Source organism: Squalius cephalus, assembly GCF_949319135.1.
Source record: "Squalius cephalus genome assembly, chromosome: 1".
Lineage (NCBI taxonomy): Eukaryota > Metazoa > Chordata > Actinopteri > Cypriniformes > Leuciscidae > Squalius > Squalius cephalus.
Window position 1 is genome coordinate 30,036,828 of NC_137122.1, and position 13,149 is coordinate 30,049,976.

The following is a 13,149-nucleotide window of genomic DNA, read 5'->3' on the forward strand; positions in this document are numbered from 1 at the left end:
TAGTCCACGGCTCCTGTACTTACAGAGCATTCCTCCTCTAAGGTCTGCAGACAGCCTGAGCGGTCGTTGCGCACACAGCAAGCCGAATGTCGCTCCATATCCCGTTTTTTTTTAATCAGTTCATGTACCTGGTGGTCCCGTCGCATACAAGGTGAGAATTTGGCTCCCAGGTGGATCAAGGCCTCCTGTTGAGAAGCGGACAATGACGATGACTTGTCTTATGATACTATTTTATTCAGTTGTTCAGTAGGAAAACATTCAATAACTGATCGCTGCTTATGAAATACATTTCAGCATAGTCAGAGTTTCACTTTTGAGATTGGAGGGGAATAGAAGCCGCATCTGAAGTGCCATACACTACCGATCAAAAGTTTGGGGTCGGCAAGAGTTTAGTTCACTTCTTCTTGAGTCTCTCCATCTTTGTCTGACTCCGGTTTGAACATAAAAGCCTAAAGGTTTTTGAAATTTTCAGTGCATGTCTGTGTGAGGTAAAAGAACACGTGTTCTTGAAGCTCCGCCCACTGTGCCGGGAGCAGCAGCTCATTTGCATTTAAAGGGACACACACAAAAACGGTGCGTTTTTGCTCACTCTCAAAAAGTGACAATTTTAATAACCTGCTATTTAAAAATATCTGTGGGGTATTTTGAGCTGAAACTTCACATACACACTCTGGGGACATCAAAGACTAATTTTACATCTTGTGAAAAGGGCATTATACCATCCCTTTAATAATTGATTATCTTTACAGAGGAGCTGAATCAATGTAGAGCTGCTGTACAGCCAAAATTAACTGTTTGCATAATTAATTTGTACTGGATAAAGCGCTATATAAATAAAGGTGACTTGACTTTTTAATACAAGTCATAAATGTATTTACACAGATATCGCAATCATGTGAAATCTAATGACCAGCTTGAAAGTTGATTGCTGAAACCATGGGATGAAATGCCAGACAGTACTTCAAATCAGAATAACTAACTAACTAACTAACTAACCAAGTGTCATGAAACCCTTCCCTGTTTTAGCCTGGTCGTTCACACCTCAGAGTTGAAAAAGTCTCAAGAAATGGGCGTGTAAAGCTGTGGAAAAGTAGGAGAGTAGAAGGTGGGAAAATGGGAGACAACAACGAATAAAACACAGACTTGCAATATACTCATTATACAGACACATGAATATTAAAATATGACCACGGAGAAAAAAAACAACAGAGTTGAGGGCGCCTTGATGCATTTTAAACATATAACCCTATATTACTACAAACTCCCAAGACCGAGAGCCTGTAATGCGATCTCGTGCATACTACGGCGCAGTGATTTGATTGAACGAGCTCTTTCTCATGAATAAATGCAGCGAAGCTCTCAGAACCGGATGACGTAGATTCCACAACACTACTTCGACACTGCTTTTCAAACCGGAAGAACGAAATTGCTCTTAAAAACTTAAAAATAACCAATTTCCACTTATTGATCAAATTTATGCGTGTGTAAACATAGGTATTTTTATAAGTGAGTTTTAGTGTTTTTAGTGATGCGCAGCCTGTACATATCTGTTCACATCTCAAAAAAATGTGTTTTGGGGTTTCATGACCCTTTAAAAAAAAAAGAAAAAACTCACCGAACTTGGTCCAATCCAAAAGTTCTCTTGCTGCACGAATTTGACGTTTTCATAAACGCCTTTATTTCTTAGGACCTTTATGAGAGAAAAACAAAACGTATTTACAAACGCCAGATGGTCAGAAACAGGAATAGAGCATCAGAAATGCAGGATATTTTGAAAGTGTAGCAGCACTCACAGAATCTACGGTTTCATGCTGGGAGAAGCCCACTGGTGCAATGCCATAAATACACACTGCCAAAATGGTGATGAGTATGTGAACGAACGTTATCCAATATGTAAAGAAAGGCCTGAGAAACAGAATAGAAAACACAGCCTCGCATTAGAAGCATCTCCGAAAATCTTAAAGAAGTTTTAGGGATTTAATTAAGTTTGCAAACCTGTGGTCATCCATGTCCTCGATTTGTTGTTTCACGTAGCTGTCGATACGCTTGCGATATGTTCGATTGGTCAGCTTTCCCACCATGCCCAATCCATACGGCCTTTTTTCTCTTGCAAAGAGCTTTTTGACTGGCACGGCTATGCGTTGGCCTCTCCGCTGACCGTTCACACTCACTACCTCCTGCCTCAGTCTGACTTTAGGGGGGACTGGCGTTCCCTCCTTAACTTTTCGCCAGCCGCGCTCTAAAGGCCTGTTTGAAGAACGAGGATAGAATGATAAAGCATATATATAGTCATAGAACAATGTCTAAGCTAGATAAATAAAAAAAAAAATCTGTTTTTAACATTTTATGTCAATAAATAATCATCCTTTTTCAAATATTTCTGGATATGATTTTATAATTTATTTTTCCAGCAAAATATATACAGTAAATCATATTTAATTTTTCTTAAACATTATATTTAATTATATTTTCAAAAATATTTTGAATTATTGAAATATTGAATACATGTAAGATGTGCTGCTGCTGCAAGAACAGACGCATAAATCCCATAGCAGATCTAGGCAGGTGGAGCTGTGGGAGGTGGAGGGTTTCAGAGGACTCTGGACTAGCCTCCAGAGAACACTTCAAATGTTGAGCAAGAAATCTCATTGGCTGCTGAATTAGCAGAAGCCAATCAGCTTGTGCCATGCAGTAATGGTGTTATTGCTTGCATTATTGCAGTGAAAATGACCCATCAGTCTGTGCCATCTAGAGTTTCATGACTGAACCAGCATTTTTAACAGAAATTCTCTGCAGCTAACATTTTCTATTATCAAATATTTTATAGTATCGAAGCACAATTACTGTGACAGGTAATATGGTGTTGTGAAGCTTACAGCATTAAGTGACTCCTCTCTAACTCGCTTTTTTCCAGTGCGCTGCCTGTTAGCTCCGACTCATCCAGCTGTTTGCTGTCCACATCCTTCATGGTGGAGTCTGATGGAGACTCAAACACCTCATCGTGAAAAGTGGACATCTCCTCGTGCATCATGGCATCCTGAAGCCCGACAGACAGTAAGCGTACATATCGGAAAAAGTCTCCCAAAAGCAAATGTATGCGTGATGTGTTCGGTGGGATTATCCTACCCTAGCAAAGAACGATGTGTCCAGTTCATCTGGGAAGTCCACAACATCTTCCTCAATAAAGCTAGCAGGTGTGAAGCTGCGCCTGTGAGCTCGTTTTAGCGTGCCTTCGCGCAGCGAGCGACCCTTAAAATACAAAAACACAGATAAACCACACTTTATCAATCAGCATGGCACACTAAGCAGTATAAAAAGTATTTACTAAGTAAATAGATGATAAATAATTCAAAGAGACTGTGTTGCGAGACCAGCTCTGTCTCTGATATCTGATGTTTTGCTTCATGTTATTGGTCATTTTTAAAGATCGAATGTGCCCGTTTGATTTATCTGATGTGTCTTTGTTAACTTAAAGAACCTCAGATGACCCTACGCTAAGCCACACCTTACAAATGCTACTGACCAATCCTACTTTATCAGCTGTTCCCATTTGACATTATCAAACAAGCTTCTGCTCTGATTTAATGTAGGTCTGTGGAGTATCAATTATCACAAAATACAGTAAAACTTTGTTCCTGGGTCACTTATAATAGTGAACCAAGAAGCTCAAACAGGATACAAGCATTTTCCCCAAAATAATATTTAATTTGATATAAATCTTGTGAAAGTTATGGTGTGGATTAAACTGTGTTGACTATGTGTAAACAACACCTACATTTGCTCCAATGTAAACAGACAGACAGATATATCAGCCAGACCAATTAATCAGTATCAGCATTGACCACTGTAAATAAATGTTAGCAATTTGCAGTCATTTAATTTAAACATTGATTCAGATCATCATAGTGTTGATAGTACCATTTTTGTTCATTAACATCAGCTATATCAGCTTAAAATAATGGATCTCATTGACTAACCATGTGTACGCACAAATTTGTGTGTGAAATCAAACAAATCATGATTTATCAATAACTTAAGTACTAAAACGTATTATAAATTTATGGGGGGAAAAATGTAGGAACAACTGAAACCACACATACACAAAAATCACATACTCTAGATGGCCTTATAATTGTGTTAAGATTAAATTCTATAAACAGATATTTCATCATTTAAAGTGAAAGAGTAAGAAAAACTGTTATAGATCCAGTTAGCGCTTATACAGTTTGTATAAAGCGCTATATAAATGATTCAATGATGCAAACAGTTCATTTCAGCTGTACAGCATCTCTAAATGAAAACAGTGTCATTGTTCAGCTGAAGTCAGTTCAGTGTTGACTCATTTCCGTTGAAAAGATCATCAGTTATTAAATTAGTTCATTTCATCTATAAAGCAGCTCTCAGAAACAGTGATGTCATCATCCAGCTCAGTTTTCATTCAATAGTATCAGTGACTATAAGGCATGAAGATATTATAACCATTAACATCATGATTTTCTGTAAAGTTGCTTTAAAACAATGTGTAATGTGAAAGCGCTATATACAGTCAAACCAAGAATGTATAAATTTGACCAAAACCTGGTGCATTATTTCCAGAAAAGTTCCAAAATCATTCCCAATGTACAAATTCAACTGAAATAAAGGGTATAAAGGTCATGTGGGTCACGTGCTCACCTTGACCAGAGCTGCTGCCGCCCTGAAGCTCATCTTGGCCACGGACTCGCGCTTGCGTCTGCGTGGGATGCGGTTCAGGCCTGAGCGTGAGCTGGTGAAGGAGCACAGGGACGCAGCGCCGGGGGTGATGGGAGTTTGAGGCACACTGTAGCCATCTACTTCCTCGACCATGCGAAACGCACGTCCTCGTGCCAGTGGGTCCACAATCTGAACAAAAAGTGCATCATTAAAAAAAGGAGGAACAGGTGCACATTCAGTCCTGTTCCAGTGATGACTCCTGGTACCGTACCTTCTGCATGCCATGCTGAGATGAGGGTACGTATAGAGGTGGAGGGGTTTCCGTGCTGGTCAGGGAGATGTTGTCCTGGCTGGGCAGCTCCATCTCACGGATCACCTGCGGTTTCAGCTTGCCGTAGCGCAGGCTGCAGTGTCGCAGGCTCTTCCTCTGCCATTTCTGCGTGGCGTCGCCGTCCTTACTGACCCCGAACCAGTCCGCCGTACCCCTGAGAGCGATCGACACAACCCGTTCAGCCTGAGCTCACTCATCCAGAGATCACATGCCATCCCTGACTCTTTTGCATTTCCCTGCGTGCTAACATGTTCTTGCACAATAACTGGACACTGCAATGGTGGTTTCCACAAACGTGTGACACACTGTCTCCTCCCGGTTGTGTACAAATGAGATCAAGGAAAGTTCGGTGAGGTAACCGTAGCAAACTTCTAAGGAAATAGTGATGGGACATGCCCAGGCATGCTTCACAGTAAAGCTACTGGCATTGGCTAAAAATCCTGTCACAAAATGAAACCAAATGCACATACACAGAGAATCATTAGGCTGGTGTCCATCCCTCTGCACAGCTGCTTGGCCTGGGAAACATCTGCCTCGTAATGTCAAGAGGCTGACATGTTTTTCAAGTTCACATATGACTCATGTTTCAGTCAAAAAGATAAATTGATATAAACCAGTGTAAAATAAATACACAATGTTCAGCTGTCCAGCCTCACCCACAAAAATAATCACATTTTATTAAACAACCCCATACCAAAACAGTAAAAACTCTGGTGGTCCATTACAAAAAGGCTCCATGGCCAAAATGTTATTTTAATAAGAATCCATGTGATCGGGAATTACATGTGACTGTAAAAGATTTCCCCTTATGCAGATTTTGGTCACACAGATTTGCAGCGCTGACTAACAGAAAGCTGTGACTTCAAAGTGACTTCTGTGTTGTGCCTCATACATTTCTATTGATAATAGACAATGGACTTTTTTGCTGGTGTAATTTTGTCGAAAATTTCGCTAATGTGCCCACATCCTAAGTCTAAGGGATTTGGGGTGTTTACAAAAAAATTATGTACTAAAAACGGAAACGTTTTTGCTTTGTGTTTTTCACGGACAGGCGACAACGTTGTCAAAACGACCCCCGTTCACAGGAATCCATGAAAATGACTAAAAACGCTGTATTATTCATGCCAGGCCAGTTGGCGTATGGCGATGTCACTAAAGAAACACTACATGCCTATAGACTGAACAATGTTATACTTATGCTCGTGATGTCACCTTTTTTAAAAATTCACGTTTTTAAAGTTTCATTTCCAAAAACTTTCACTTTGAAACCCGTTTTCAAAAGCTTGCATTTTCAGGCCCCCAAAGCGCCGCTGTAGTGTAAATTAATGGCCAAAATACATAAAAAGTTTTCAGTTTTTAGTTGAAAACGGTGTCATGTAAGGCCCCTTAGTTGCCAGTTTTATGGAAAGTGTCCAGTTGCTTAGAAAAGTGTTACTTTTCTTTCTCTCCTCAGTCTGCATGCTTTAAAGTAGCACAAATGCAGGATACGTTACACCACTCACAGCTACTTTCCTGTCGACTTCATATACAGTATTGTACTGTAAATAAAGCCAAGAAATAAAATAAGGTAGTAATAACGTTAGGCCTTCAAAACAAAAAGTATGAACTACTAATAAATTAACATGGGACCTCCTTCAAACAGTGACAGGATCTCTTTTTCGTTATGTTTTGGTTCATGTTTCATGACAGTGGTGACTGAGATCAGTTTTTATAGTAGTAACCATGTTAGTTTTTGAAACTATGGTTATCGCCCAACATTTTTGTAAGTGGTGTGTTTGAGATTTGAGTTCAGACCAACAATAAGGTGCTAAGGACTGGAGTATGTATGATGTGTGATGAAAATCATACTGTACATATAAGCATTTCCCTACATTTGTATGTGTGATTGTCTGACAATATTTGTATAAGCGTTGTTTTATTGTTCAAATAAAATAAAATATGAATATTAAATGAAAAACAAACTTAGAAAATTAGAAATGATGTCTTTGCAAGAAACTGAATTAAATAAGTTGAAGTACTAAAATTTCTCAAATTAAAGTTAAATATAAATTCTATATTTATGAAAAGCATATAAAAAAAATTACTAAAACTTAAACCTAAATGAAAATTAAAGTGAAAATTGAAAATATAAAAATTAAAAGCTAATTAAAAATATTAATAAATACTATAATAGAATATAAACATTCTAGATGAGATTCCCATTGCTGTTCAGCGCACACAACATGTGTGGCTATAAAACTCTGGATCGGCACCGCACAGAGAGATCTAATCTAATCTTTCTGACTCACCGAGGCAATAAACATGACTCAAATTTTGGCTTATTATGTTTCATCTGAAAGACAACAAATAAAGCCTGCCAGTCTGGGCACAGTGTCAAACTGTGCAAAACAACTAAAGATGAATGTGCCGTTCGAGCTCATACATTGGAATGTTTTCAGTTCAGTTTGGAAGAATGGCAACAATGCGCCGTGTTTGAAATCATAACGGTTAGAGACAGTGAGCATGTCATGATAAGAATCCTTATTTGCCCCTATCAATAGACTGAAGTTATGCATGGCATGACATGTGCTGAGAATCCAAACCATGTGAAACAGAAAACCACAAAATCCTCACTACTTAAACATCCACTGAGGGAGAACGCAAAGTGACCATATTTGGCAGAAAGATCCTAGGGTCAAACCTCACAATGGATGACCAAGGAGCATTTCTTATTATTATTTATCAATGTTGAAAAAAGTTGTGCTGCTTTGTGGAAAACCCTGATCATTTTTTTCAGATGGTTCAAAAGAACGGCTTTTATTTAGACATTTTAAACATTATAAATGTCTTTACTGTCAGTTTTGATCAATTTAATGTAATATTCTTTGGTATCAAATTAATTTCCATCACTTTTCCATGACTTTTGTGATTACTGAATTGAACTCACAAACAGCTTATTCATAACTAGAAAAATGTACATTCACTATAGAAATTTCCATTACGTTTCCACTGTAACATACAGCCTGCGTTTCAGTTTTGTGTTCATGGACTTTTAGGGGCCATTTACACGGTACCATTTCCAACAAAAAAACTAAAAACTGGCCATTCTTTTGGTCATTCATTTACACGAGTTTTGGTCATTCATTTACACGACATCGCCATTTTGCGGCCTGAAAATGCAAACTTTAAAAGTGCAGGTTTTTGAAGACGATACTGTTATCATCTCTGTATAAACTACAAAACGTGAATTTGCAAATAACAGTGAAGTCACGCGCATGCGTATAATGAGTTCAGTCAATAGATGCATAGTGTTTCTTTACAAAGTGACATCGGCCTGGCATGAATAATACACAGTTGTTAATCATTTTCACTGATCCATGTGAATAGAGATAGTTTTGACAACATTGTTGTCTGTACGCGAAAAACACAAAGCAAAAACTTTTCAGTTTTTAGCACATTGTTGCTGTGTAAATGTACCCTTAGTTGGTGTGTTTGTGTTTTCCTTTGTTCCAGTCACTAATTTACTTCCATAGATACTAATTACCATCCACATGTGTCTTGATTAGTTGCTAATTATCTTATCACCCTTGTGTATTTAAGCCCTCTTGAGTTAGTCTTCAGTAGTCGGATATTGCCTATATGCCAGTGTACTTTCTATTTCGTTACCTTTTGGATTTTACCCTCTTCTTCTTGGATGATCTTCTTTGTTTTGATTAAATAATCCTGCAACTGTGTCTAGATTCTACCTCATCTGCTCCTCACATCCACAACTTCAACAAAAAAATGTATTAATTTCTATGACTTTTTCAGGCCTGATAATAACGATTTTAAATTTAATACATTTGTATCACTCTGCTGTGCATGCACTCTCCGAAAAAAGAAAAGAAATTTGTGATTGGGTATCCAATCAATAGGTACACCTTTGTACTTTATTTACCCTAAAAGGTACACACTAATTCCCTAAAGTGTACATACAGCATAATAGCACCTAAATGGAACTATTATTACAACGCTAACACCAAAGTTGTCTGTGCCATGTGACCATGTTTCCTTTGCATTGTGTGTGTTGTGTGAGAGCTCCCTCGCCAGGCCTCCTGCGGCCCGCTGTACCTGAGCAAGGTTCTGGAGAGGGACTGATGCCTTCTGAAACCGTGCCGCCCTGCACGGTGACCCTTAATGGGCACAGTGTTAATCCTCTCAAAGTGCACCCGCCTGCTGCTGTGGACGTCCCGAGAGCGGGAGGAGAGGAAGAGCAGGGTGAAGAAAGGAAGCAGAAGAGAAAAAGATAAAAAAAGAGGGAAGGAGTGTGAGAAGAACTGGAAAACTGATCAACAAGAGCCAGAGAGCAAGATTAGCAAAAAGCAGAGTATTCCAGCGGGAGGGAGGGTTATTTCAGTGCAGATTTAATGAGTAGCATATGAGTGAGAGACATGTGCTAGTCATACATACACACGCAGACGCACAGAAATACACAAAACAAGGCTGAAAAGTGGCATCGTCCACACAGAAACCATGTAAACAGGCGCAAAGACACTGGTTCTTTTCAGGTTTGATTTATCAGCCATGAAATGAAGTCATGAAATGAGGAATTTCAAACCCTCTGGCACATGGAATCACATGCACATTCCTATTACATCTCAGCGCAAAACAATCGCAGCAAACAAATCATAAGACAGGCTGGCAACATTGGCTTGCAACCAAAAAAGTGCTACAGTCTTGACTACGGAATCACACACAATTCACAGATAGAAACAAAGTATGCAAGATAATGGGCTACATTGATGCACAACCAATTAAAACTATGATTCTATCTCTCTATCAACTCTATCAAAATTAATGTTGGTGTAGTCGTATTAGCTTCGTTCCAAAACGTAGTGAGCTCTCTTCTAAAGGTAAAAAAAAAAAGCCCAAAAAATGGTGCTGCCATTTGCAACAGTCTTTGTTTAGATCAGGGGTGCCTACAAAGTTCAGCTCCAACCCTGATCAAGCACAACTGAACTAGCAAATTATGGGCTGCGTCCGAAATCGCATTCTTCCCTACTATATGGTGGGTGAAAAACAGTATGTGACGAAAGAAGTAGGCCTATGTCTGAATTCACAGTACTCATAAAACAGTAGGCAAAGAGTCCCCGGATGACCTACTACTTCCGGCGAGATTCTGAAGTGTGCATATGAGGGACACTTTACTATCCCATTAGGCCACGGGAGAGGATTTATGAATGGAGGTGAAGCGACTCAACTGACACTGGTAGGTCTCATGATAATGACAACATGGCAGATGTAGTACGTCCAGATAACATCCATTCTACACGCATACATACTATTTAGAATGTACTTTTTTGTACAAGTAATTACTCTTTCAAAATAAGTACCTACTCAAGAGGTGTATGCGATTCGGACGCAGCCAAGATCTTCAAGAGCACTTGATAATGACAGACAGGTGCGTGGGATCAGGGTTGGATCTGAACTCTGCAGGTTGGTAGATCTCCAGGAACAGGATTGGGCACTGCTGATTTAGACTATGCCTTAAAATGTCTATGTAGACAGCTTACTAGGTTTTGAAACAGAGTTTGACCTTTGGTAAAGACATGAACCTCAGGCCACATGTAATGCCTCCCCTACCTCTTGATGGTTTGGGTGATTGAAGACTGACGCTGGAAAGCAGCTCGACGGGGGTCAAAGAGGTCCCGTGGAGGGGAGGGGAGATGAGACGTTTCCACTGGCATACTGACGCTGCGATGGAAACCGTGCCTCTTCACTGGCTGCAAAAAGAGAGACATGGACAAGATTGGAAACCAGGGCTAAAATCACTTGCACTTAAAAGGACAGTTAAGAGACAACAATGCTGTACCTGGACAAAAGCGGGAGGTTCGTCCAGGGACACCTGAGCGATGGGAATGTCCAGTTTTAGCCATGGAGGCTTCTTGCGCTGCAGGCTGCTGGTGCTGTCGCGTCTGGGTTCAGCCATGCTGCCTGCCTCTCCTTAGACCTGCCAGCTACAGAGAGAGAGAGAGAGAGAGAGAGAGGTGAATCCTCAAAAGAATTGCACAGTGTGGAATTAAATCCTAAATGCAAGAAGTTAATCCTCAAAGTTGAGGCTCTGTTGTACTGATAAGGTTCATGACTATGACTAATGTAGGGAATGGGACACTAAATGCGCTAGACAGTATGCAGTATACAGCCTCAGGGTTCAACAATAAACATTTTGTTGCCTTGCCAATATTTGAAACTAAGTAACTCCAATGGCAGCTATACATTTATAAACCCACTTTTGCCCAAAAACACACCTTTGCTGGTTAGTAATTTTGCATTTTCTGTACAGTACACCTACTGCAGCAGCATACTACACATACTAGCATGCCATTCATACCCATTGTCTAATTAAAAGTACTTGTTGTGCCACAAGATGGCAGTCTAAAATCACCACAAAATACAGGAGGGCCCAAATATCCAGTAAACCTTCCTGCTGCTGAGGAGGAAACCATAAAATGCACAAAAAAAAATAGCCGTTTTCTCATATGTTTACATTCACTCAACACACTCATATCCACTTAACTGACTAATAAACATTTCTACTGTGGGGGTGGAAAAGTTTATTGTCAGTAGATTAAGCCTAAACCACTTATTTTATACCACCCTCTCATTAAAAGTGCTACTTTGTGGCGGAGCCGGAATTTGGTGAGAGGCCATCATTAGTGTGTCTTCCCGCTGCATATTCCCACACAGCTTGAGCAGAGAGTTTACCAGATCACTGCAGCGTGGAGTCAGCAGACGAAGAGCACTAAACCAACACTGTTTCTGCCTTTCTCCATTCAGTGAATACTGCTCGTCAACATGTCAAATCAGGGCAGCCTGTGTGTCCACAGAATAGAAGTCTGCTACCCAAACTGAGACTGCTATCAGTTTTTTCAGATTCAGGTTTGTTATGGAAGAAAAAGTTTTTTTTTAAGGGTCCTGGTTTTGGCTTTATCTTAAAGGAGAACTCCGGTCAATTTTAACATTGAGCTCATTTTTTTGTACATTTGGAGTGCTGTCAATACAGAGAACAACGACAAAAATCGGTGTTGCCTACACCGAGTTATTCTATTTTTAAAATGTGCACCCTGTTGACTTCAATGGGGCAAGTTTTAAACCTGCTTTTAGCCTCTTAACATCCTTGATGTGTCATTACAAGTGCACAGAAAATGTGAGTGATTCCTTCTGAGTGAACACGAGTGAATCTGACTGCAGTAGATGTGAAAGATATGTATAAAAATGATATTATTTAAGCCAACGCAAATACCTGTGTTTACATCCTGTTTTCGGTTGAAGTCCAAAGTAGTCGATTGCCGAGTTCACGCGCATAGGTTTAGTTACCTATGATCACGCGCGTAATGACACATCAAGGATGTTAAGAGGCTAAAAGCAGGTTTAAAACTGGCCCCATTGAAGTCAACAGGGTGCAAATTTTAAAAAGAGGATAACACGGTGTAGGCAACACCGATTTTTGTCGTTGTTCTCTATATTGACAGCACTCCAAATGTACAAAAAAATGAGCTCAATGTTAAAATAGACCGGAGTTCTCCTTTAAAGGTATAGTTCACCCAAAAATGAAAATTCCATCACCCACATGCCATCCCAGATGTGCGTAGAGTTAAAGATCTTTACAGTGTCACGGTTGTTTAAAGGGAATCATTTGCAGTGCACCGTGACAGCAAAATATAATTGAAATTATTTAGAGAGAATGACTCCTTATGACTCCCGATTGTTATAAAATTACAATTAAGCACACATACTAAACACTTAAGTCAAGTCAAATCGGTCTTTGGTGTTTTAAGCCCCCAACGGCGCCTTCCAGGCAGCGAGGGGATGGGTAGGTTTAAGGTTGAGGGTAGGGTTAGCTGCCTCTAAGGAGCAATTGGGGGCTTAAAACACCATCGAGCAGTCAAATCCCCTTTATACAATACAGTTAGTTTTAAAGCAGCTGATTTAGTATTTTTACAGTGATAACAGGAAAATTCAATGAGATGCAAACAGAGCTCATTTCGGCCATACAGTGTCATTGTTATCAGTTTAGTGCTCTTTCAGTTCCGTTGTAAAGATCATCAATTATTAAATTAGTTCAATTCATCTATAAAGCCGTTCTGCAGAAAACAGCGATGTCATCA

The 13,149-nt window shown here is 39.7% G+C and overlaps 1 protein-coding gene across 4 annotated transcripts in view; it reads right to left on the reverse strand.

Annotated features, from left to right (window-relative positions):
* Window positions 1–13,149, reverse strand: part of rhbdf1a (rhomboid 5 homolog 1a) — a 68,560-nt gene that overhangs the window by 5,938 nt on the left and 49,473 nt on the right. For 2 of the 4 annotated variants that reach the window (XM_079887095.1, XM_079887094.1), the window contains exons 2-12: window positions 10,854–10,998; window positions 10,625–10,764; window positions 9,113–9,220; window positions 4,964–5,177; window positions 4,675–4,881; window positions 3,127–3,249; window positions 2,877–3,037; window positions 1,996–2,247; window positions 1,794–1,905; window positions 1,616–1,690; window positions 24–185 (exon numbers count right to left, since the gene is read on the reverse strand). In XM_079887095.1, coding sequence (XP_079743221.1) covers window positions 24–185; window positions 1,616–1,690; window positions 1,794–1,905; window positions 1,996–2,247; window positions 2,877–3,037; window positions 3,127–3,249; window positions 4,675–4,881; window positions 4,964–5,177; window positions 9,113–9,220; window positions 10,625–10,764; window positions 10,854–10,970 — 1,671 coding nt within the window. In that variant the 5' untranslated portion in view covers window positions 10,971–10,998. The remainder of the gene's footprint in view (window positions 1–23; window positions 186–1,615; window positions 1,691–1,793; window positions 1,906–1,995; window positions 2,248–2,876; window positions 3,038–3,126; window positions 3,250–4,674; window positions 4,882–4,963; window positions 5,178–9,112; window positions 9,221–10,624; window positions 10,765–10,853; window positions 10,999–13,149) is intronic. The other 2 variants (XM_079887096.1, XM_079887097.1) reach the window with 2 other exon arrangements.